The sequence below is a fragment of the Pagrus major genome, chromosome 5 (assembly GCF_040436345.1).
Source record: "Pagrus major chromosome 5, Pma_NU_1.0".
Lineage (NCBI taxonomy): Eukaryota > Metazoa > Chordata > Actinopteri > Spariformes > Sparidae > Pagrus > Pagrus major.
The window spans coordinates 33,659,872-33,685,495 of record NC_133219.1 but is presented as its reverse complement, the minus strand read 5'-3'; the positions used below and the strand labels follow the sequence as shown (position 1 = coordinate 33,685,495).

At 40.2% G+C, this 25,624-nt stretch overlaps 2 protein-coding genes across 2 annotated transcripts; one reads left to right on the top strand and one right to left on the bottom strand.

The window, feature by feature from the left end:
- Positions 1-4,576: 4,576 nt before the first annotated feature.
- LOC140995943 (histone H1.3) lies at positions 4,577-5,422 on the bottom strand. The gene has a single exon (XM_073466118.1). The coding sequence runs from the start codon at positions 5,381-5,383 to the stop codon at positions 4,796-4,798; it is 588 nt and encodes a 195-aa protein (XP_073322219.1). The 5' UTR covers positions 5,384-5,422; the 3' UTR covers positions 4,577-4,795.
- A 4,439-nt stretch (positions 5,423-9,861) lies between these two features.
- tspan36 (tetraspanin 36) lies at positions 9,862-18,524 on the top strand. Its single transcript, XM_073466052.1, has 7 exons — positions 9,862-10,091; positions 14,191-14,382; positions 14,577-14,651; positions 14,753-14,848; positions 16,069-16,221; positions 16,391-16,474; positions 17,812-18,524. Exons 1-7 carry the CDS (start codon positions 10,032-10,034, stop codon positions 17,890-17,892), a joined length of 741 nt encoding a protein of 246 aa, XP_073322153.1. The 5' UTR covers positions 9,862-10,031; the 3' UTR covers positions 17,893-18,524.
- Positions 18,525-25,624: the final 7,100 nt, after the last annotated feature.

Below are 25,624 nucleotides of genomic sequence, written 5' to 3'. Positions count from 1 at the left end.
ATCAAGCCTGAGCCTGAATGTCTGAGCACAACTACAAAAGATGAGACATACACAACATATGAATAAACTGCAGAACTACAATGAATGCAATATAAATGTGTTATATCTCATTCACCACTTTTTTTTTCATTGTTTATTTCGGGTTCATAGCATTAATTGATAATCAATCTGACTGCCCCCTGCAACACCTCACCTTACAGGATCACAGGTGATAAGACTTACCAATGTAACAAGTACACTGTCACCACATGTAACTATATCTGCAGGCTAGCGTGCCATATCTTTAACACAGGATCTTAAAGAACAAGTGACTAAATTATTGGTCTAAAAGTCTCTAAATACCTGTGCTGCTCTTCACATACTCTATGAGATTGTTAATACTTTTTACCGTTTATACTACATGCTGTTTTATTATGTTAAATCTTGGTTTAACCTTGATAGTGCTCACCTTTTTCGATTAATTACAGATTCTTTTTTAAAGTGTAATGAATGGACAAATTACATCTTCCCAATGCAACATGAATATTTCTCATTTTCTATTAACTATCTTCAAAACTTGCATTTTCTAGCTATATTACAGCTTGAATAGGAAACGCCAAGCTCAGTTTGGGCTGCATACAAGGAGAACTTAATCTTATAAAAGCAGCTCCACAGCAGACAACTTCTAATAGTTACAATAGAAACTGACCTGAGATTAACTTTCCCATCCGACAGTCCCTGTTACTGAATCCAGCCAGCAGATGGCAACACAAAACCATACAGCGTATGAACAAAAGTTGCATTGTATCTGTATTCTCTTTCGTGTATAAGGACTTTTTTTGTTCCTGTATCACTGAGAATCCAGCAAATCAAGACTGGCTCCTAAATCACCCCTTGTTCACTAATTGACCACTACCTTTTTAATGGACACTTCATAGTCATCCTAATTCTGCGTAAAAAGTTGGCAGCTGTATGCACAATGGTATTTTTTGCATCTAGGCTTATAATTTGTAAAGCACTGCAATGTGGCATTGTTTTATTTCCATTGTGGGATTTTTGAGGGCATGACATAACATTTTATATAAAATTACACACACCAAATACCTCAATATAGTTATTGCGACAATATTGTAGGGTATTGGTACTTTCGCAAAATATTGAGATGATGAGATCTTTGATAAGTAATGATCGGTAATTAGTTAGTTCAAGTAGAACAGTCTTAGAAAATTACATAATTTTACTGCAATGTTGCCTCCAGGCCAGGAAAAGACAACACTTGTGCAATATCACAATAAGACAATAAGTAGCCCGAGCAGAGAGAGTTGAATTAATAATGTTAAATCTTGTGGTTGAAGAGTCTTTGATCTGATGGATTTTCATCCTCTGGTTCTCTGTAGGAAACTTTCCATTCAGCTCTGAGCGGTAGGATATATCTGAAGCCAGGAGTTGATTATCTCTTGAGTTTGTCTCCACAGCCGTCTCCTTGTGCGGGACGACAAACACCTCATCTGGACTGAGGTAGTGGCCATCCTCAGTGGTCTGGCACTGGAAGTAGCTGAGGTTCATGACTCGACCGGCATCCATGTTCCGGAGGTTGTCCCAGCCTCCACCTGGCAGCAACTCCAGCGCTGTGATAGAGAGTTTCGTGGAGGCACGACATTGTCTGAGCCAGTTGGTGGGGCGGCTGACAGGGACTGAAGAGCAGACATGAAGGAGAGAGAGCGCCAGGAGGGTCACTGCTGCCTTCATGGTGGCTGTGTCAGTGCAAGCTGAGTTCCCCCCTTTTTTATGCAGGTTATCATATTACAGGATATGGTTGGAGAGTATGTGGTTTTGCTTTCATTTACAAGTCTTTTGTTTGCCTTAGGTTTGCCTTGTTTGCATAAGGTATAAGCTTATCAACAATAAAAAACCTCAATACACTTCCTAATTGACTTAGCTTATATTATTTTCTTTCACAGAACAATAGCTTTACAGTGTAACATAACTATATTTACAGGCAATATCATAAAACCTGCAGTATGATCAAAAATATCGTCAAAAATAGGATGCTTTGAGTGCTGTAAAAATGGAACTGTTAATTTCTGAACAACCATTTCTGTCTGAATTTATAAACACACCTATATTTATAGCTAAACAAGCAGCAGGGTCATGTTTGTGTGGTTAACTCCATGTGGGCTCTAGGCTGCTAGCAAACATTATACATGAGGTGGATGGGGAAGCAAGCTTTTAGTTTGTTATATACTGTACAAACTATAGTTTGTTTATATTCTAATTTCCACTGATACGCTGATGACAATCTACTGTATGTCCCATTAGAGCCAGGTATCACCAACGTTTCATGCATTACGTCCTGCCTTGCTGAGATTAAAAACGTCCTGCAGCTGAATGACTCCAAATCAGAAGTGGTCATAGTGACGCCCTTTAGTCCCAGCGCTAGTTGCATGAACAACCTCTTATCAAGTCTGAGTGCCTTGTCAAACAATGTTCACAAAGAGGGCTGCAACCTAGCTGATATCTTTGACTCAGAGCTGTCCTTTCATTCGCAGGTAACCAAAGTATTACAGTCCTGCTTTGCCCAACTGAGACAGTTAAAAAACTTTTATCTCCTCCAGACTTGACTATTGTAATACACTTTATCTGGTATTAGCAAGCAAAACATCCAAAGACTGCAGCTGATTCACAACGCTGCTGCCAGGTTTTTAACAGGTAATAAGAGAAGTGACCACATCACACCAATCCCTGCTGAACTTGATTGGCTTTTGAGTTTGAGCTGCTGTTTTAATTGGAAAGCACTATGCAACTTATTTTTGAAAGGTGCTATATAAATAAAGTTATTTACATAGTTTTATATATGTGTCAGGAATAGACAAACTACATCTTTACTGGGCAACAAGATATTTCTCCTTTTCTATGGACAATCTTGAAAACACTCTTCATTTAAGATACATTTCTATATAACATAACTAATTACAAATTACAGTTTATGTATATTGCTGATTTTAAAGGAAATGTCAAGTAAAACTTGGGCTGCATTATGTTTTTATAAAAGCGGCGCTATGGTTGCCAAATTCTACATGTTGGAGTAAAATATGACCGTAATGAAAATTGTGTTCAGGGGGAACTCAGCTCTGCTGCCTCTGCGCTGCCTCTCCACTGAATTCATTCTTGGAAAGCTGTATGGCTGCAGCACGAAACTTGCAGCTGAACTCTACAGCTGTGTGAGTCGCCACATACTGTACACATAAGTTGTAGATCACAAGTTTAGCCATGCTCCTGATGACTTTTTTTGTTATTTATTCGACTAATTTTCAGTTGAAATCCCACCTCTGACATTTTCTTCGCTCAAAGCGATCACCATGTTATCTGCTGAATTCAGTTATACTCTGATGAGTTTGGACGCGCCTGTACTCATCAGCCGGTGCAGAGATATCGCTTCTTCCGCAATGAAACCCTGGTGTGTGTTTTGTCTGCTGTAGATAAGAGGAACAGCAACGAACTCGGCCTGAAACACGCCCGTCAAGGCTCACTGCTCAGTGACGATCAGCTGGCGCCTTACCAGCTGTTGTTTTAGAACCAGCCTTGTCCCAGGTAGTGTTCAGTCTTCACTACACGAACTTTACAAACTGCATATCAGAGTAACTTTTATTTTTATAAACTCCTACCGACATCTTTCTGTTAAAATAAAAGTTTGACTGTGAGGCAGATGTGTGACAGTTTCTTTTTAAATATACTTGGTGAGGGAGAACGTTACATTTTGACCACAACAGCTGTTTGTGTCTGTCACTTCACAACACATACTTCAGGTATTAAAATGTGTGTGAATACACCGTGCGGGACGCCGAGGTTCCCGTGCGTAACGGTGCGTAAAAGGGGCCACTCCATGACTTTACGCGCGCGCCTGAGCGTTCCTCTGAGTCACTGTGAGTCAAGCAAATCAAGACATGGCCCGATATCATCCCCTTGTTCCCTCATTCAGTACTCAAGTCAGCAGAATATTCAGATTTCAGACAAATCATCACCATTTTGCGTCAAAACGTGCAGCTGTAGAGAGGCACAACTGTTTAAAATGCGGCTCATTGCAATGTGTTTTAGTTCCACTGGGAGATTTTGAGGGCATTACATAAAATGTTTTATAAAATTACACACTCAGAATACTCGAATAAAACGGCGCACAGTGTGTGCAGTGCACAATATAGAAGACTGGGAGTGTTTTCGGGCACAATCCAAAATTGTACTTTCTAAAAGTAACGACTTCTTTGTCCTTTTAAGTGCACAGAGTACTTATTTATCATACATTCTGATTCTGGTTCATGCACTTGGTATTTAAAGACTGAATTATGATATCTATATATATATATATATATATATATATATATATATATATATATATATATATATATATATATATATATATATATATCTATACAGTTAAGTTTCAGTTAACTGTTCTTTTTTCAGTTTAATGTTGTTCACAGCGACTGTAGAGAGTTCTTGGATAAACAGAGAATATATGAAATGCAAAAGAGGTTATATCAAGTCTGTCGAAGTAATTTTTGCTGTTGAAAACTGGAATAAAATCACACGGCACGCTGTATAAATTAAAATAGGTTTATTATTTCCATCAATTCAGTTCTTTACAGAACAAGGCGGGGGGTGTAAAAGCAGCAGGTTCAGTATTTTCTTATCTAGAAAAACTGTAAAATAGCTAAAGCAAACTCAAGTACTTGGAATGAATGCACAGTTTAGTCCACGCACAAGTTAAACGCCACCAGAAAGGCGTTTGGTCAGCATTCAGCGTTTATCATGAGAGTTCTCACTTCTTGGCAGCAGCCGCCCTGGTCCTGGTGGACTTGGTGACCTTACGTTTGACCTTCTTGGGACCCTGTGGCTTCTTGGGCTTCTTGGCTCCAGCGGGCTTCTTGGTTGGAGTGGGCTTCCTGGCTTTCTTGGGACTCTTTGGCTTCCTCTTCTTCTTAGGTGACTTCTTGGCCGCTGGAGAGGCACCTGCGGCTGCTTTCTTGACGCTAGCCTTCTTGACCTTTTTTGTTTTGGGCTTCTTCTTCTTTACCACCCTCTTCTTTCGAGGTGTGGGAGGCTTCTTGTTCAGCTTGAAGGAGCCCGATGCCCCGCTGCCCTTTGTCTGGACCAAAGATTTGTTGGCCACCAAGCGCCTGATGGCGATGACAATTCTTGCTCTGTTCTTCACCACGTCGTATCCTCCGGCCTTCAGAGCCTTCTTCAGGGCTGCCAGGGACATGCCGCCGCGCCCTGTGGACGCGGAGACAGCCTTCAGTATCAGGTCTGATACCGAGGGACTCGTCTTCTTCTTCTGAGGCCTGGCCCTCTTCTTGGGAGATTTGGCCGGAGTCGCCAGGGGCACGGCAGCCGCGGGAGAAGACATTGTTATTGCGCTTATATCAGGGTCAAGTGGGTGACAATGACAGCGATATCTCTGCTGTCCCTGTCCACAGGGTCAGGTCTTATGAGGCCACGGTGAGAACCGTGTAGAGTGAACCTCCCCACCACAGCGCGCCTCTTCACTGCATCTCAAACTTGATAAAGTTTGTGTTTTCTCCAGCTGGATTATCCTCTAAAATCCATGCGTAAAGTGTCGGGAATCCTTTGAAAAAGCACATCATAAGAATCAGCGTAATCTGAACTGTATGTATCCATATTTGTATTAAGTGATTTAATAAAATATATGAAGATTTGTTGGGTGTAATGACACAGCTGGCAGTTGTGATGCGTAATTTGAGACGCTTATTTTGGACTTTTTGACAAAGTTACACCATCCAAACAAACAACAACAGACTTTTGGGATTAAATAAGCTTGGAGAGCAATGTGGCTGACACACTTACTCCAAAACTTCGTTTCATTTCAGCCGTTTTTGCAAATTAAATTCATTTTAAGATGACCAAAGAAACACAGCTGCCTTGCAGACCCAACATGTCTGACCTCAACAGATAAAAACTCCCGGAGCGCAGAAGCAGGACGCAGGACAGTTTTAATGAGGTGACAAAAAGTTAAATCACAAAAAATAATCATTTCACATCATCATATGTTATATAGTAAAAATAATACTGTAGGGTACTGTGTGTCTCCTCTGTGTGGAGGGAGATGGACTTCAGCCAGAATAAGAGTTATCAGTCTGTAAGGAGGGGCGGACAAAGAAACGAATTTAAGATTAATTTCCCGGTCTTTCTTTTAACCTTAAATGACCAGTGATGGATGCATTCACATTGGTCTGCATGTATGTATATTTAAAACCTTTTCCTTTCTAATTGTGGTTTGAAAACTGCTTTGATCACAGGACATAGAAACTTAATAATCCCATCATGAGCTTTTCGTTTGTGTATAAACAGATTAATTAAAGCAACAAAGACATCAATGAAACAATGGCAGCATAATACTGAATGTTCCTCACTTTATTCAGCCTATAGTTCTTTTGGTAAATGAGCAGCATGCACAAATTATAGTGTAATGTTTCCTGTGATAAAGTTGGCCAGAAGTCCGTTTGAGTGAAACATAAAATGTATTTTATCTTCTTTGTGACAATGTTGTGTTCTTACACATGCTTGTGCCTCTGAAATTTGATTTGGACTTATTTGGACCAGAGTTTTAGTGGCCACCAGTTAGATTGTTTGATTAAATAGCTTTACTCACTGATAAAAAATCTGAATTGTTGTGATTCTCACATTATCATTATTGTTATTATTCTTATTCTTATTCTTATTATTGTTATTATTATTTTACAAGTGCAGTTTGTTGATGAGAACAATTCTTGAAAGCATCAGTTACTTACATGTATTTGTCGTGTACGTCCTTGAAATTCATGTATTTTACATTTATTTATTTTAATTTTATTTTTTGTATTTATAGTTTATATTTTACAGGACAGCACACAATTTAAAGAGGCACTATGGGGCACTATGTTTTGGAGAAGAAATACAAACTCAGAAATATGTCTCTTTTCCATAACTGAACAAACAAGCTGTTCTCAGAGGAAAATAAAGTCCCTAGAACACTGTTTCAAGCTAGAAAGGTGGCAGGGTCCGCCACATATAAACAAAGTGAACGGGGCAGGTGAACAAAAAGACACAGAACATCAAATACATAAAACATAAAACAACACAATACATGAAGGTCCATTACATTTAAAGCACTTTGAAGTACATTTCCACGACTCTGAGCTTGAAAAAATAAACTTTAAATCTTAAAACATGAACCAACATTTGGGTTTATTATTGGTTTCAAACTGGAGATGATCGGTGGAGACATGGATTGGAATATTAAATTATCTCTGTCTCTCTTTGGCGCTTCTTTCTCCATCTGCTTTTTTTTCTTTCTTTTTCAATAACATGAGATAAAGTGTGTGCGTGTGTTTATGCGTGTGTGTGAGTGTGAGGAAGCAGATTGGCAAATGTAGTCCTGCCGTCTGTCGTGTACTGATAGCGCCTCCTCCTGTTATACACAAAAACAAACAAACACACACACACGCCTCCAACAGAGTGACGTCATGTTGTGGCTCTTAGGCCATGACAAAAGGAGGGAAATACACACAGTTGTACCGGCAAGAGCAAGTAATCATACTTATTTGCAAAGATTGCAACAAATAACATGAACTGAGGATATGAATTAGTCAGTCTGTGAGTGGATGTGTGAATATGTGGTGTTGTATGGTGCAAAATAAAAGAAATGCAACCAAAGCAAACAAAAGAAACCATGTGATGCAGGAGGGAGAGCCCGCACTGGGAGGAAGAGAGAAGGAGTGGGACGGCTGATCTTGTATGCATTCTGGGTGGACTGGCCAGGTGCACCCAGTTGCACTCATGGAAACTGTGCTTACCTGGACCTGAAGGAAGAAACACAAACACAGACAGCAGCCAGGACAAGATAAAACCCCACAGGCCATGGCAGAGCCCGAGGTAAAATGAGTTCAGATACAGATCTAAGTTTCAAGTGTCTTGTTTGGCAACCGCGGAAAAAATATAATTTTTTCTCTGTAGGTGTAGAAACCTTCAAATCCACCCTATCACACTGCTGGGTGGAGAACAGAGGAGGAATCATTTATATCAGATCATATAATGATGTAGTGATCTCAGAAATCCACTTGGGCCTAGAGCAGAAGACACAGACACACATCCCTTTATCTATTTTCACACTACACTGTACAGATTTGAGTTTGTAGACAGACCTGTTGTCCCCATAATCCAAACATAAGTTTTACTTCCTTAACTGAAGGGTAACTGAAACTGTCCAAAGTCTACATCTACAGTGACTAGTAATGACAAAGTCAAGACTTCTAGTGTTTTCAGAGTATGTGCTGTTGCGGTTTTAAGGGTCTTTATCTGTGTTGTGGTCAGACAATCAGCTGTCACCTTGTGTTATGCTCTCCTCAAACTTCCACGGTAAGTAACCTAAATGTGTTAGTGGATCAGATCACCAGCATGCAGCCTACCAGCACCACTGTGACACAACTGAGACCTGCACTCCTCCCCCACCAGTGGGGTAGTGTTAATGGAGCCTCTGTTTTGTAACAGTAAATTCCCAGGATTTTCTCTTTTCTGGGGCAAGGAAGACCATAATAAATTCTGTCTTTGTTATTAACTGCCAAGAAGCAGCAGAGGGACTATTGTCATTACTGTGCACAGATGCAGTAGCTTTCTGGTAGGATTGTTGTGTTGTGAATAACTTTAGAACATCTGTAGATCAAAATAAATTAAGAAATTAAAGCGTCAGTTCGCCCCAAATCAAAAATACATATTTTCCATCTTACCTGTAGTGCTATTGATCCATCTAGATTGTTTTGGTGTGAGATGCCCGGTTTTGGAGATACCAGCTGTAGAGATATGACGAAGCTTGTGGTGTTCAAAGCACCAACAAATACATTTGCGAAACTGAACAGCAATGTCTCTTTACAGAAATCATCACCTGGTCCCTCAAGATAATCCACAGACCTTGTTGTGAGCAGTTTCATAGGAACTTTTTTCTTTCTGTATCACCACGCAGAAGGAAGCTAGCCATTACTTATGGAAAGGAGGCTAGATCATTATTAAATAGTTCCCATATGAAACTGCTCACAGCAAGGTCTGTGGATTGTCTTGAGTAACCGGGTAACAGCTTGTTTATTCAGTTGTGGAAAAGATACATATTTCTGTATTTGCATAATTACCTCATTAAAATTGTAAACATTGAAATTCTTAGTTTGATTTTCTTCTCTAAAACTATATAGTGCCCCTTTAAATTGTGTGCCGTCCCTGTAAAAATAAACAATAAACAAAACAAATATTTTAAAAATGTACAATCTGTGAACTTTAAGGATCAATTTAAGTCCCTGATGCATTCCACTGTTGTTAAAGATTTGCTCTCATCAGTTATTTTTATAAACAAATCAGAGAACAGACTTCATTTGTAAAATAATAAAAATAACACTAATAACAATAATAATTTTCATCAATAAGTCAAGTCTTCATTGACTCATTTTTTATGCCTAAACAAACTAATTAAACAAACTTTCCTTGTTTTCATAACTGAATAAACTGAATAAACAAACTGAACTTAAAGGACAACACAGTTTCATTATTGTTTATATGTGGCGGACCCTGCCACCTTTTCTAGCTTCAAACAGTGCTCTGGGGACCTTATATTCCTCTGAGAACAGCTTGTTTACTCAGTTATGGAGGGGGGAAAATCTGAGTTTTACCTAATTAATATAGTAAATATGACATTTCTGCGATTGAACTTCTTCTCCAAAAACTACATAGTGCCCCTTTAATCATTACACAGTGAGAGCTGTAGGGAGGGAGGGAGTGAGGGTGAGGGTGGGGGTTTGTCGGAGGAGCTGCTCAGACCTGTTCTGCTCCATCGCTCTCCTCCCCAAAGCATGTGACCATGAGATCAGAGTCACTGCAGACAGACGGATCGAGAGAACTTGTGACCAGATCAGCAGCAGCAGAAGCAGGAAGACAGACGGCAGCTCCGTGAGATAAAAACCGGACCAGAGCAGCTCCACAGTCCTCCTTCGATCTCTTCAGCTCCTCCACACAACATGGACTGCGGGATTTTAACGTCCAAGACCGTCCTCCTCTTCCTCAGCTTGGTGTTTTGGGTAAGTCGCGGTTGTTGTGTCTCCACCTGCAGAGATTTGAGTTCCCACTGACGGCTGGCCTCTGTCTGGGAATGATCTCTAATTTGCTTGAAATTGGTTTCATTGATTTTGTGAAATTTTCTGGTGGCCATGAGTGTTTTAAAATCAGAGGTATGGTTTGGTAAACATGTAGACAGCCTGTCTCAGTTTTCTGGCCAGCACATTCCCTACTTCCTCATTTCCACTGTACCTCCAGAGTACTGCTCAGCTGTGCCCAGTTTTTTTAGGAAGGGAGTGATTCCAGAGAATTTGTGTAGCATTTCCCAGCAGCCCAGCTCATCTCAGGGGAACTCACACTTACTGGACTTTTCTCTGACTCATTTACAGTAGAACAAAAGCTGTCCACTTTCATCTGTCTCCTCCTGAGGACAAATTGGTTGAGGAGAGGCAGAGTAAACTTTTCTGCTTCTCTGTGGCTGATATGTGTAATTCGATTACCATGAGAGAGGCCGGGTCTGTGAGCGTATCCTGCAAGAGTAACCTCGTTTGTCTCTTATTCAAATACCCACACATCCACTTTTTGACTCCCTGGTTTGCCATTGCCTTCCAAGTCGCGTGGATTCCTTTACTTTTCTTGTTTTTCTGACCAGCTGGGTCAAAAAAATCAATACCGTCACCTTCAACACACATTTTCTCCAAACTAGGGATGGGACACTATAAGATTTTATCACAGAACACGATAGAAGAACACTCAGGGTAAGCTGATCGCGGTGGATTTCCATTATTGGGATTAGGGCTGTCATAATATCAGATTTTCACTACACGATTGTCATGGCCAAACATATTCACGGTAATTATGTACTTTCCATAACTATAGAGCAAACAAATGTATCTTTAACTTTGTTTGCTTTGTGTTTTGTTTTCTCTCTTTGGCAAATAAATGACCCTACATGACACAAGTGTAGGGAGGAAGAGACGAAACAAAAAGAACAATTGCTATAAACGACTGAATTGCTAGTGAGAATGCCACCAGATGAAGTCATAAATAAAAGACACACAAGGCCGAACATCTCCGCCGGATTATTCAGATGATATTATCGTATGTGTATTACTAAAACGACATCAGTATTCCTTTTTTGTTTAAAAATATCACAGTTATCGTGAATATCGTGATATTGCGACACTTCTTATCGGGATAATTGAGAATATCCTCACATCAGTGACCTGAATAAGCTCTACAGCTCAATTACGTACAGTCTTTCAGTGATATCCTGATTTATTTTTGCATCTTTCGAGTCATTACAAGTAAGTCTTCAGGCACGGTTTGATCATCTTATCCCCGTTATCGAGCATATTTTGACGATTATTGGGATAATATCGTAAATCGCAATTGTTGTAGCCACGATAATCGTGAGCCTGAGCTCAGTTATAGTTGGTCAAGCTAAACAAACCTAGCAGGGTCCAAGTATAAGAATAAAATGGATCTTCATATCAATGTTTGTTTTTTCCAAATGGCTGATATATCAAGCCTCTCAAGGACATGACCGAACAGAGCTGGCCATGAAAAAGTGCCCAATTTGAAACTTGCTGTTTGGAGAAACAAAAACTAAATCATAATTCAATCCAAATATTGAATTATCCTTTTGACCTCGGTCTGACCCACTGGCAGACCAGACTTTATAAAATCACATTATGCAGATAATCATTGTAGAAACCACAATGTTTTCTTTTTTTTTTTAGTCTTTTGTTCAAAAAGTTTCAATGGGAGGCAGATATGAATCAGTGAATGCAGTGAAAATGTGTACTAAATGATCCATGTAATTAGAAATATCGATTTGATGTAATGGTGATGCGATTGTCACGCGTCCCATTGTTATAAAAGAAAAACTCTAAACAGATTTGATGGTGATTTAAGTGGAAAATCAAACGTTTACGGGTTAATGTGAGTGAATGTTTGGAAGCACATGAGCAGAAACGTCACGGCTGCCCTCTTTCCCAGTTTGAGGAAGAAAAACAAAAAAAAAAACAACATGTCTTCCCCCTGGGATCAGATCTGAGATACAGTACTAGTACGTTTCTCGTGAAGGGGCCCGCTTCAGATCAAGAAACATCGCCTGAGAGGTTCCCCACATTCCAGAGAGGTGGCACCGTACGTGGGCGCTATACGTTGTGTAAGCCTCTTTGTGCTGCTTCTTAGGCACAAGACCAGAGTTTCTGGGAAGATTACGGGTGAGAGATGGAGGGCTCGGGGGAGGTGGGGGTAGAGTAACCACCCCGCAGAGATCCCGTGACTGTGGGGTGATTAAGAGAAGCGAGTCATGAGGCTGAAGTGGAGGATGAATGATTGTTTGGCCGCACACATGCTCACATAGGAACAAAGAACACAATCTATAACCCACTTCAGTACAGGGGAAGTAAAACTGAGAATGACGCTAATGCGCAAACGCACACGAAGGGGAATTTCTGAGTGTTTGTTCTTTTATTTAAAGTAGCTGGTGGCAGTGGTCTTATTTGGCACAAATTTTCCATCAGTGATGCAAAGGGAAGTTCAGCAGATCACCCAGTTTACACATACAGATTTACTTTTAGCTCTCCATGTCCCGCACTATTGGACTGTTTCTGTTGTCACACGCTGGAGTTTGAATCAAGTCTGATATGGTGTGAGGTTCAAAGGTCCGATGGAAGTCAGGAGTGCCGATAATGAGATCGATAATAGAGCCGTTGTTTTCTTTACACTTGTCTCTCAGGATACAGATTTTAAGCAGTTCTTTAATCAATATTCAGTTTCCTTGCCCATCTCTGATTGTTGGATAATACATTTCAATCAGTTAAATTCTTACTAGCATTATTGTTTGTCTAATGTTTAATCATTAACAATCACTAGTTGTCTCCATTCTTGGTTTGACCCACAAAAGCCTTTTGGGCTTGTTGACCAACAGACATTATGAGAGTCCTCTCTAACTTAGCCTAAAAACTTCGAGCAAGGACTCCTAGCTTTGGAGTGATTTAGGAAACTACTTAGAGCGAAACAGAAACTTTTATCCCAGCGGGGAGGCGTTGCTAGGTGTGACACATTCTTTTAAAAGCTGTGATTGGGTGATGTGCCAGAGATGTGAGTGCATCTCTTATGAGATCGACCACAAAAGTTATCCCTGCACAATCTAAAGTGTAGTGGTTCATTAACGCACCATCATTCTGCATTGAGAGAATATTTCTCCTTCTTCTCTGTCTTTCCACCATTTTCTCCTCTGCTTAAGAAACTCTTAAGGACTCTTTTAAAAGTCCCCTCCACTACTCCTAACAGATTTTTACCTTAGCAGCACTATAAGGGCTTTGTGAATAATTTTTTTAGTCTTAAATTTAATGAAAAATTCTTAGAAGATGTCGTAATTCTAGGAATTTTCTTAGCATTTCGTCACTAGGAGCAAATCTTTGTATTGGGAAGCTTTATGGATGCGGCCCCAGATCAGAGATCAGTCACTGTGATTCTGGTGCATAAAATCGACCCCCATACATGCAGTCTTATGATTGATGAGCTCACACTGAAGCATGACTCCTGGGAAAGTCATGATGTTGGTGTGACTTAGGGCCTAATCCACATCTGACTCCACGGGGACACATCATCAGTGACCTTAACAGCCTGCGTTCATCACATGAGGTCACAGCATCCAAACCGACTCTTGTGACTCTCAAACGAATCTTATATCAGTGTTTATGAATGGAGGGGAGGTATGACGCTTTCAACTGCAGCACAGAGAGAAAATACAGATCATGCGACATGCCAGTGGTGTCGTTTGTTGTGCAGTTTATTTTCGCAGTGTTTTGCTTTGTTTAATGCAAAGTATGAGGAGGTTTTAATAGCTCAATGATCCATTACTTAATGATTGTTTACTCTTTAGCAACAGACCAGACAGTCTGTGTGCCTTAATTCAGCTGTTAGCAGTGGATCCTTATTTTTGACAACATACAGAATGATGAGAAAACAAGTGTGCTCTCATGGTCATTTATCTTAAGTATTTTATTCTTTACTCTTCTATTCTTTACTTCTGAATATTAAATGCTAACTTTATTGCAAAACTTTTGACGTGTAACACACTGATGTTTCCTCCTCCGCTTGCAGGCTGCAGGAGCGGCGTTGGCCTACGTGGGCGCCTACGTGATCAAGAGCTATGACAACTTCGACCACTTCATTCAGGACAAGTACACGCTGATCCCGGCGGCCATCATCATCGGCGTCGCCGTGGTGATGTTCATTTTCGGTCTGGTGGGATGCTGCGCCACAATCCGGGAGTCCAAAGTCGGCCTGAGCTTTGTAGGTTTCTGTTTGTGTGTGTGTTTGTGATGATTTGTGCTCCATGTGCGGTTGCATTTTTCACCTTCAAACATTTATTACATCGTTAGTTATCATCTTTGATGTTTCGTTTTTGTTTTATCCTTTAACTCTACTTCACTTCTACTTTCTCTCTGAATTACTTCACAGCTCGTCTCATTTTCTTTTCTCTCCAGTTCTTCATGATCATCATGCTGATCTTTGCAGCTGAAGTTGCTGCTTTGGTATTTAGCTTCATCTACCAAAACAAGGTGAGTCACTGATCCGTGTTCTCTGTCACATGATGATGTCTGCTGACAGTAAACTATTTTAGGTATGAGACTATATTACATGGCTGTCCATGTGTGTCCAGATAAGCGGAGACCTGGAGCGCTCCATGAATGACGTCTTCGCAAAGTATAATGGAGATGATGCTGAGACCAGAGCTGTGGACTACCTGCAGACTCAGGTCGGTGTTGTATTCTGCTGTATATAAATAGTTTTGTTTTCTCACTTGATCTTTCATTCTCTTTCACCTGTTCTGCAACGCTTGCTTTCTCTCTCGCTTGCTTGCTTTCATTTCCCTCTCTTGCCCCACGGTCTGTGTGTCTTGCCTTTTATAGAGAGAAGTCGTCTTTAAAGAACAACAGCTGAAAACACAGTATACTGCTAATTTTGTCGGTTATCAGTCCTGTTAAAACTGGGGAGACACAGACAAATGATATAGAGTTTGTGTGTGTGAAATGGTTTTGCAGTTTCAGAAAGAAAAAGTCTTGGTTAAAAAATTGGTTGTTTAAACAAAATATGATGAAAATACTTTTTGGTGGGGAACACAGAAGTTCAAGGCCCTCCTCTGGCACAACGGTTAAAAATCCTTTATTCAAATGTCTCTTTCATGCTGAAATTCTTTGAAACATTGACAACGCATGTTAAAAAAGAGTAGTAACCCACGCGTAGCAGCACAAAAGCTTCTTCACAGTGGGTAGTTTTGCAGTTTGTTGACATACGAGGGTTCCCAAGTATCCTTGAAATCCTTAAGAGTCTGTCAATGTGAAGAAAGGAATCGAGGCCTTGAAAGTTTCTGAAAAAAGACGGACATAGGTCATTGAAAGTTCTTGACTTTATATATTTACTGTAAAACTAAAAGTTTTTCAGATAACATCTAAACTGTTAGGCAAGCTGCTGATTGTAACAGTAATTAACTTTGATCCGTGTCTCAAATGGTATTGAATTCGAGGGAATTGCACCAAGAAAGTCCTTGAACAGTTCTTGAATTTTATGTTTAAGTAGGTGAGGGAACCCTGGCATACGTCATGTCAATGTCAATTTAAATGGTCCAATATATCACGGTATATTGCTCATGCCGGCCTGCTCTAATGTTGAGGTGTTTGTAGCACAGCGAAAATGACCTGTGAGAGAAAAGTCTTCAACTATACAGACAAATTTCCATAAAGGACTGTTGGACTTTCCACCTTCATGCTTTCGATGCGGCAAATTTACACTTCTGCATTTGTTGCGTCATTCAGAGACTTCACGCATCGCTAAATAACCTCTGTACCCCCCCCCCCCCCCCCCCATTATCTTCCCTTTTTAACTCTTTCACAGTTTGTAAAACTGCCATTACTATCTTCTGGACTCATCTTGGGTTTTGTATTAACTCCTGTCTGTTCTCTGTTTGTGTCTTTGCAGTTGCAGTGCTGTGGTGTCAAAAATTACACCAGCTGGTCCAACACCACCTGGTATGCCACCCACAACCAAACAGTGCCTCAGTCCTGCTGTAAAAACACCACCGCCGCACAGTGCACCGGCAGACTGGATCAACCAGACCTGCTCAACACAGAGGTATTCCATACACAAGGACGCTTACTGCTTTTAAATGCACCAAAAATAAAGTCCGCAAAATCAAATCATCTCCGGCCTCCGATGGGGGAAAAAAAAAGCACAGGCGGACATTTTTCTGACATGCATGTACAGTACGTGCGCTCACTTAACTTGTGTGCATGTATTTCAGGGTTGTGAGCCCAAGCTGGATCACCTCCTGCAGGGTGTGCTGAGTTACGCCATGCTGGTCATTCTGGGATTCGCCATCATCAAGGTAAAGATGATCACATACAGTTTAAGCGTTTGCTGTGCTGAAGGCTTCTCCTTGAAACAGAGAAGGATCAGTTTGCAGTCCTGGCAGACATTTCAGTATTTAACAGGGCTGTATCGAATAGTTTGAAACTTTAGAAGCTTGATTTTAAACCATTGACATTCGATTCTGAATCAACATTTGAAGGGTGTGCCGCTTTTTCTGACAAGTCTATTTACTCTCTTTTATCCCAGTATTTCTGCACAGTTGCAGATAAAGATTAGGATGCACTAATGTTAGTAGTATTAAACTATTTGTAGAATTAAAATGCCAGTGGTGGCTGTGTAACACAGATAATAATGCTTCCACTTGCCACTGTAACTGATATGTGTATGTTGGCCTAGTGTTCTGTCACTTTAAATGCGTATACGTATGCCTTAAAGGGATTGAAGCACCGGAAGTTCTTCCCGGTCTAGCCTGTGTTAGCGCATCATGTGCTGAAGATATGTGCAGCTCAGTGACTGCATTGTCGGTCTTCTACCAGAGTAAACAAACTCAATCGGGGAATCCTGGCCTGTGGTGTCTTCTTTCAAGATAACACAAGATTACATATGCTGCAGAGGCTTGTTTCTGACTCATGGGATACAAAGTTCTTGGAAAGAACCTTGCTGTAAAAGTCCAAAAGTCAAAATTGATTTAGATGTAATCATTTAAATTCATTTTTTTGGCACTCTGCCCGTCAAAAACAAGATTTACACTGCAGCCAAAAAACTGGTGCACTTGCAACACACAGCAGGCACACATCTGTTTTAACAGGGTTTTCTAACAGCACCATAAATTATATTTATATAACCACAATAACATAAATCTGTTTTGCCTATTAGAGTAAAATACGCTATCACAGTAAATGACTTGGCCTTACCAAGAAACTCAATTTAATCTGATGAATCACTTTAATCAAATTGAGGATTTTGTCCACTGACTTTTTTTTTTTCAGGGTAATGACTTTATAGAATATGACAATAGATATTTGAAGCTTTATTCAAACACCTCAATAGAAACTCTGAAAATTAAAAAAACAAGGCATGCGGTACAGCCCTGCTATTTATGCACTTGTTCCTGTTTCAGTTCTGCTTCCTCAGAAAGTTGAAGTCAGAGATGACCGTACAAGGAAAAAATACCCGGATGTAATGACCTTGTGATTTTCCCATGAACCACTTCTTGGTCTTCCTCAGAGTTTGGGGACAGTACTTCATCAAACTTGTTTTTAAAATGGCACAGATACAAGTATAACCCGTGACCACTCCAGAAAATGAACTTTAAGAGCTTGTGTCTGATCACCTTCATCTCTCCTGTTGCAGTTCTTCGGGATGCTGAGCGTGTGTGTGATCACCTGCAAAACTGGCAACCGGAGGAGTGGCTACCAGCCTCTGTACGCCTGAACCGCTTCCTGATACCACTCACCACCTCCTCATTTTGCTTGATTAGGTTCGCTGACCTTTTACTCAGCAGTGTACAGAAGCAGTCCAGGCCAATCACTGTATAAACCTTACATTTTATTTAAATGATGGTACATGAAGTACACACACTTGACAAACCTTGGGTCAGTTTCCGTGTGGTTGAGCTGCCCGATGTTTCTTTTCACTCTCCTTTGGGAAAACACGTGTGACAATAGCACAAATAAACACTTTGAAGTTATTAATAGTAAATGTTAATCCCTGTTGGATTGTGTTTGCTGAAAGTCTTACTCTCTACAGCATCTTTTAGTGTCTTCTACTGACTGTCGACATAATGCAGCTGCCTTCACATCACTGGAGAGAAAAGGTGTTTTCTCGCTCTGCTGCATCACGTAGATAATCTTTTATTCAACCTTATACTTTGGAATGTACTATAATGAAGGGCTTCAAGCTGTATTTGAAGCTTTTTGTGATTGTGACCACAAGAATAGCAGTTTAATGCCTTATGTAGGTATATATATATACACTCTTATGTTAAATGTCATGGTCAGTTAACTGTATTGAAGTGACGTTGTGTTTATTATGTTTCTAAATTAAACAGGTGAATATTTCCAGTACTTTGGAGTTGTATGTTGTGTTTTTTAACATTTTGTCAATGATACAAAACCAGTTTGCAGGACAGTGTTGCTACATTGAGGACATGACAGATGCTGGTTATCTCTGCCTTACCTCCTGACTCTGCTGATAAAGAGGCCCTCAGCGCCGTACCTACAGGAGATAGGAGTGTTCTTCTTACTTAAACCTTGTGAGTCATCAAAAGGGACAGATTAAGGGATTAATGAGGCTGTAGATACAACTGATTTCAACCATTAGCTTCATTAAAACTTAAAGGATCTTGACCTTTTTCATTGCCAATTGGAACCAGCTCTGCATCGGCAACATTGTCTACCTTTCTGCCTGTCCCAATCCCTGTATTAGGCCAAGAGGTCTGACATTTTATACAGGTGTAGTTGACAAGATGTAGAAGGTATATGCAAAACTCTGGCATAAAGCACGTTCTATTTCTTGTTAAATCCAAATATGATTTAATTTAGACGGGATGTTCCTTTTCATATGCAGCCTGATACACAGTTACTTATTCTGCTATAAGTGTTTACATTTAGGTATGGTGAAATGGCAAACATTAAAAAAAAATGAATAAATAAAAGGGGATTCATCTATAAAGGTTAAATAAATATCCATTTGCATCAACTGCTACACTTAATCTTGCATTATCACGTTTGTTGCCGGTGTGTTTTTAAGCTGCAGTAGCAAAGAAATTCCTGCAGGTGGTGTAAGAGAATATTCTCTGAGCTGAAAGTCTAAACCTCCAGTTGTGATGAGGAGACCCCCCCCAAAAACAACTAATATGTACTTTGTACAGGGTGGAGGAAGATATGAGGTCATAGTGTATCATTCAGTTATTATAATGAATGAATAGTTTGCAAACAATTGCTTTTAATAAGACTTTAAGATGTTATAAAGTGCTTAAAGTGACGGCCTTTATTAACAGTTATTTCTCCTCTTCCCGTTGACAAAACTGTCCAGTCACTTCTTCTCTCCTGTACTGGAGTTGCAGTGAATTGCTTTTAGTGTGAGTGCTGCTGTATTAATGACGTCCGCTGATGTAAATGACCCTGCTGCCCTGTCTCGGTCTGCGTCCCTCTCATATCTCTTGACTGCATATCTTATTCAGGGCATATCCTCACTGCTCCAGGCTGTGTTGACATTTAGACAGGCCGGTCCTTTTCAGAGAGAGCTGTTGGCGCACGCACGGCCAGATAACCTTGTCGTCTCGCAGACCTGCCTTCCTTCCTCTCTCTTTGGCTCTCCTGTCTGTTTATCTGTGTGCTCGTGTGTCTGTTTTCTCTCGGCTCACCTTTTCTCTCTTGTCGTGCGCCTTCTTTACCTGTTTCTGTTTTTATATTTGCATCTCTATCTCCTCCCAAGACCACCCATCTGTTTTCTGTCCCGTGCCCCCTGTCTCCTCACTCTGTAGTATCTCAAGCGTTAACCCTTGATATCAAGTGGTGCAGCAGGGAAGATAGTGCTCTTTCTCAGTAATGCTGCACACTGTGAGTAATATTTATCAATTGGAACAAAGCAGCTGTCTTTTAGAGTAAATTATCAGTCAGTTATACAAGCACAGAAACCAAGATGTTTCAAGATTATTATTCTGTGTTCTCAAACATTGACAACTTGCTTTATACAGGCCAGTGAGGTGAAGGCTAACTTTGAATAAACTGAGGCATGGGCAACAATGGGATAACCCATCTAATAATGTAAGAATGCTGCACTATTTAGTTGTTTTGTGCCTTGTTTTTGTTTGTTTGCTCAATTTTAAATTGCTTATTCAACTTGCTTTGTACTTTGAATTAGTTTTGTCATATTAAGGAGTTGATCTGGGTGGGTATGGATGTCAGGACGACGGGTGATGTCATATTTGGATGTTTTTCCTTGTTTGTCATATGACCCGGAAAGCTGTAAGAACTCAAAAAAGATATAGGAAAGTTGTCAGAGAAAGCTCATCCACTCTGCCAACCTCTCTTAGTATTGGACCTCAATCAATTTAAGGCACTTATAAGTCATTAGTGTGGGCCAAGCTCCAAAACCACTGGATCTCCATAAAGGGGAGGATGAAGAGAACAAATACAATAAAATCAGTGATAACCAAATTTTATTTTCAACCAAAATATTCAAAAATATTCACAAAAATAAACATTTTATTTATTATTGTTGTCATAAAATGTCACCTCTGTCATAATATTGCTGCATTTCATTGTACTTGTGGAAAAAAACGACCTCCAACACAGAAAAGTGCAACGTAGGTCATGAACACGACATCACAGCAGTATGACTGCTTTCATCACTTCTAACTTTATGTAGTGTTTGTGTTGTTAAATGTGCTGTAACAACAACTTTGTAGTCGCCATTTTCTTTTCCATTCAGCTGATTTAGGCTTGATACAAGTCTTTGTAAGCATGATGCAGTACCAGCCTACAACTCAGGTCTTTTTCTTAGGTGCCCTTATCTGTTAAAGCAGCTGCTGTAGTTTCGTGAGACGCTAGCAGACCTGCCATAAAAGTAGATCTCTGCTGAAAATGTAAGTTTTTTGTACTTAACATAACAAAAATAATGATGTCTAAAGGTGATAAGAGTAAAGCTAACCCATTCACTGGACCTTTTCAGGGGCCCAGATATTCATCGGACGGGCTTGATTCTACAATATATTTCCCATAATGCCACTGGATAGTCATTGATAAGCCCTGCCCTGCCTCTAAAATGCAGCTTCTTTCAAAGTTTCTTTTCTTTTCCAGTTTGTAATGCTGGCTTTCCTTTATCAGTTTTAAGTCTCAACTTTTACACATTAAAACATAGTGATGAGTAAACCGAACTCAATGGACTGCACCTTTAAATATTAGAGACAGCATGAATCAGGTTTTTCCTTCCTGTTTCATAACAACCACTGTGTTCTGCCTTCACTGTCACCTTCAAGGTGAAAAAACAAAGAAACTGAAAATTGTTGAATTCACTGGGGTGAGAGGTGTTTGTGCGTATGATTTGCAATGTAGCATTTGCTATTCCCCTATGAGTCATCTTTGCACACCTACAGATGAGCCCTCATCTGGCTCCTCTTCGGGGCCATCATTCATCACCTCCCTGGTAAAAAAAAAAAAAAAAAGCATTCAGCAGAAACACACACCAGGCGAGCCGACTAAGCCAGATGTTGTCACAGAGAAATTTCAGCCTGACCTCTAATTTATTTATTTCCTTTTCCTACTTAGACAGGGATCTGTAGTAGGGAGGTAACCTGAAGAGGACGCACACAGTACAGCAGCTCACTCCTCTGAAGGTAGAAGGCCAGACAGGCAGTTTCTGTGTGTCTAAGCAGAGATACGAGGACTCGTGACATTTCTAATGCTAAATGCATTTTCTGGATTTGTTTTTATTTGTTACATATCTGTTACATATTATGATAAGAAACAATAAATGACTTTTTCTCCTTTTTATAAAACAGTTATACAAACAAATAGGGAACCAGCTTTTATTTGAATTCCCCCCTTCATCTTCCTTTCAGGGCAGACCCATAAATAATAACACCTATTGTCGAGACCAGGAGCAGGTGCTGCCGACAACACACATGCCCCATGCCTGTGTGTGTGTGTGTGTGTGTGTGTGTGTGTGTGTGTGTGTGTGTGTGTGTGTGCGTGCGTGTTTCTGTAAATAACCACCCACCACCGACACTGTGATGTCTCCATTTGTCAGATGCTATCAGTGTTAATTAGAGGGAGCAGAAATACAGAAGTGGAACAGAAACAGAGAACAAAGACTCAACAGAATTAAATGAGCAGCAGCAGCAGTATCATGGTCTTATCCACATTATAATTGTATAAGCCTTTCAGACATTTAACTAGCCTGGCTGCTTCTCCTTCTCTTTTTCTTAGCTTTCTTTCCAGGTTTCTCTGCTTTTCTTTCCTTCTTTCTCTATCTCTTTTTCTGTTTTTAGTCATTTAAAGACGACCTATGCTTTTATTTATATTTATGCTTTTTTTACATATAGGTTCTTGTGCATGTAAGAGGTCTTGAAAGTTGGAAACTCCCACTGCGCCTGAAGTGCCTGAAACGCCTCGTCAGTAGCCCCTGCCTTTATTTCTGTGACTTTGTGACATCACACTATGTCACCATGTCACACATTTGCGTAATTTATGGCGAGCAGCTAGTTTGGCACGTAATTGATTTCCCGCAGCTGCTCTGTTGTTGTAAGCGTAGCTGGCTCAGGCGTGTGTGAGCTGACCAATTAGAACAGCCTGGGTATTCGGTATTAAAGAGACAGGAGCTAAAGGAGAGCGTTTCAGACAGAGGGGGGATACAGCACTGCTGCACTGGACAGTATGAGAAAACTGATGCGTTTTTTGAGCATTAAAGCGTGTAAACCTCTTCTAGTAGTAACCCAAAACAAAATAATGAACCTGAAAATGAGCACAATATGTCTCCTTTAAAGATGCCAGTGTTTTTTTTTTAATATTTTTTGGCTAACCTGTTAGCCAGTGACTTTCATTTTACCTCCAGCTACTTTCAATGTGCTGATGAAATAACCTGTGTGTTCGTCCTCCCCTAGAGATAATTTCAGGAATTTGAATCACAGACGTCCCAAAAGACTCCAGAAAGAGTTTATTCTAGCTGGTACATCAGAGCATTGTTTAAGTTTCTGCCATCTCATCTCTTTGCTGTAAAAAACAGCATGCTGTGATGCCGCAACGTCTCCGCAGCCGTGTCAGAGCAGTACAATAGAAACACACACAAGGAGACACCAGGAAGTGTTTGTGATTGTAGATACACTCTCACTCACATCATATTGTAGAGACTGGAGGCTGACTGATGGATCCACAGTGATATTTTGATGTTAAGCAGTGGTGTTTAGTTTGAATGTGAAAAACAAAAGATTTTTATCTTTTTGCAAAATGGTCAACATTACATTTTCTGACAGCTTCCCGTTTCCAAATAAAAACATCTGGGGAAAAAAGCCTTTGCAGTGACGCAAAAAGCAACAAAAGTATTTGACAATTTCCTCTTCACTACATTCCATCTGTAACCCGTCTTATCTTAGCGCCGCACAGGAGAAGGAACAGATACACACCTGGAAGATGTGCTGTAAAGCTATGAGTCGAGCGGGATGAGCACTTCTATGTCGCTTTCATTTTTCCAAACAGCACCAGCTTTTCCGAATTCAACCTCCCCCTCTGTAATCACAATGTAACCGCTGACCCATCATCTAATGGCTTATTGCATTTAGCAAACTATTCAGCAGATTTCTGTAAAATTCCACTCAAGGGGTGATGAAATAAAGTAAATTGACTGTGAGGTTGTCGAGAGATGAGAGAGAGAGATTTTTAACACTCCTGTCAGGCTCTCGGGATGATGTGGATTCCCATTTCCACCTCTGAAGCAGAAATAGTGCACTAAATCCAGAATCTCTCCTCTTCACTTTACACCGGGTTCATTACATTAGTTGACTCTTGGGTCTCTGTTTTATCTTCAGCCTCTCTCCTCTCTGTTAATCCTGTAACACCCCTGCCTGCATAATCATTATCACATTCACCGTGACCTGCCATCTCTTTCTTTTTTGGACTCTCATAAGAACACTTCCACTAAACACAGACTGTGGGACTTAAAGGATAAGTTCACCCAAAAAAAGATCATTCAGTCATTATCCAGTCATCCTCATCTGGATGGAAAGTTGGGTGAAGTTTTGCAGTCGGTAAAACATTTCTGGAGCTGAAACAGCATTGCATAATAACATAAAACGGCCCCATACAGCTCGTACAGTGTAATCCAAGTCTCCAGAAGCCCCCCCGAGATCACAAATTGATTTGAAAATACATTTTTCACACCGTTGATGCGCGGCTGAACTTTTGCGCCTTCAGACAGCATGCACACTAGCTTTACTGACAGCTACAGTGTAGATTTTGGCTTAAAAAGTGAGTACATAACATCTTTTCAAATAAATTTGGGATCTTTGGGCTTCCATAGACTTCTATTAAGCCGGATGAGCAGTATGGAGCCTTTTTATGTTTTCTTTTAGTTGTTTTAATGCAAGCCCCCAGCTACTTCAGTTGTCTAGGAGAATGCTGCAATGCTATTTTGCTGTGAAGCTCTAGAAGACTACAGAACTTCATGTGATATTTCAAAAGGATGCCTGAGGGCGAGTAGATAATGACTGAATTTTCATTTTTGGGTGAACTTATCCTTTAAACTATCATGCCATAAGACATTGCAAACATCGGAGAAACTTCAGTTTTTACTCCTGTTGTGCTCTCTCTCGATCTTCACGAGGGCAGACAACCCACACAGTGCACCGAGTTCACACAGTTTTCTGGAGTTGTCGAAGTGGTTTTGGAAAAAAGTAAGAAATCACAAACTGAACCGAAACACAAAAAATCTCTCTGGGAGTGAAACTGTAAGGGTAAATTTTTCATTTGCTATCACAATTTTGCACAGTATTGTTCTGTTTAGTCCTCTTCTACTTTCTGATGATCATTGACCTGAAAAAGTTAATTTCACTGATGGAGTTTTGTGGAACAACGGCATGGCTGAAATGAACTGACTTTGTCAGAGATGTAACGCTCTGCAGGAAACTTCCAAAGCGGGGTTTCGGCCAATAAAGTGTGAAATTGTTTAATTTCATTGTGTAATAATAGATAAGAAATAATATATTTAGAGTTTCTCATTTTTCATTTTCTTTTTAAGTTTATGAAAAAGTGGCATTCATAATCAGACATTTCCAGTAAAATCAGGCTGTTGTTTTCAAGTATATGCATGCCATCTCTACTTCACCAAGATTATATGCCTATACATTTAATTTCCAGTCCCTCCATGACCATATCGCCCTACAATGGAGACTTTACTCAGCATGCAAGGATAAAATGTTAGCAGTTAACGTTTCTGACCTTCACATCCGGAGGTGGAAGGTACATTTGTGGCAGTTCGAGTCTGTATTTCCATGTTTTTAAGTGTCAAACCACAGGATATTTTTTACAACTCACCACGGCGTTTCAATATTTGTAAAGGTGATATTTTGAAAGAGGAATTCAGGAAGATCTCCGGCCGCGTTTCTGGCGACCAAACCAGATATCTGTAACAGGAAGTCGGGCCACCTCCAGCCATTTTTTGTGGTGAC

Excerpts from the sequence above, each read along its gene's own strand:
- LOC140995943 (XM_073466118.1), bottom strand. The coding sequence starts at position 5,383 with ATGTCTTCTCCCGCGGCTGCCGTGCCCCTGGCGACTCCGGCCAAATCT.
- tspan36 (XM_073466052.1), top strand. The coding sequence starts at position 10,032 with ATGGACTGCGGGATTTTAACGTCCAAGACCGTCCTCCTCTTCCTCAGC. Across the intron at positions 10,092-14,190 it reads TCCTCAGCTTGGTGTTTTGG|GCTGCAGGAGCGGCGTTGGC; the intron begins GTAAGTCGCGGT and ends CTCCGCTTGCAG. Across the intron at positions 14,383-14,576 it reads CCAAAGTCGGCCTGAGCTTT|TTCTTCATGATCATCATGCT; the intron begins GTAGGTTTCTGT and ends TTTTCTCTCCAG.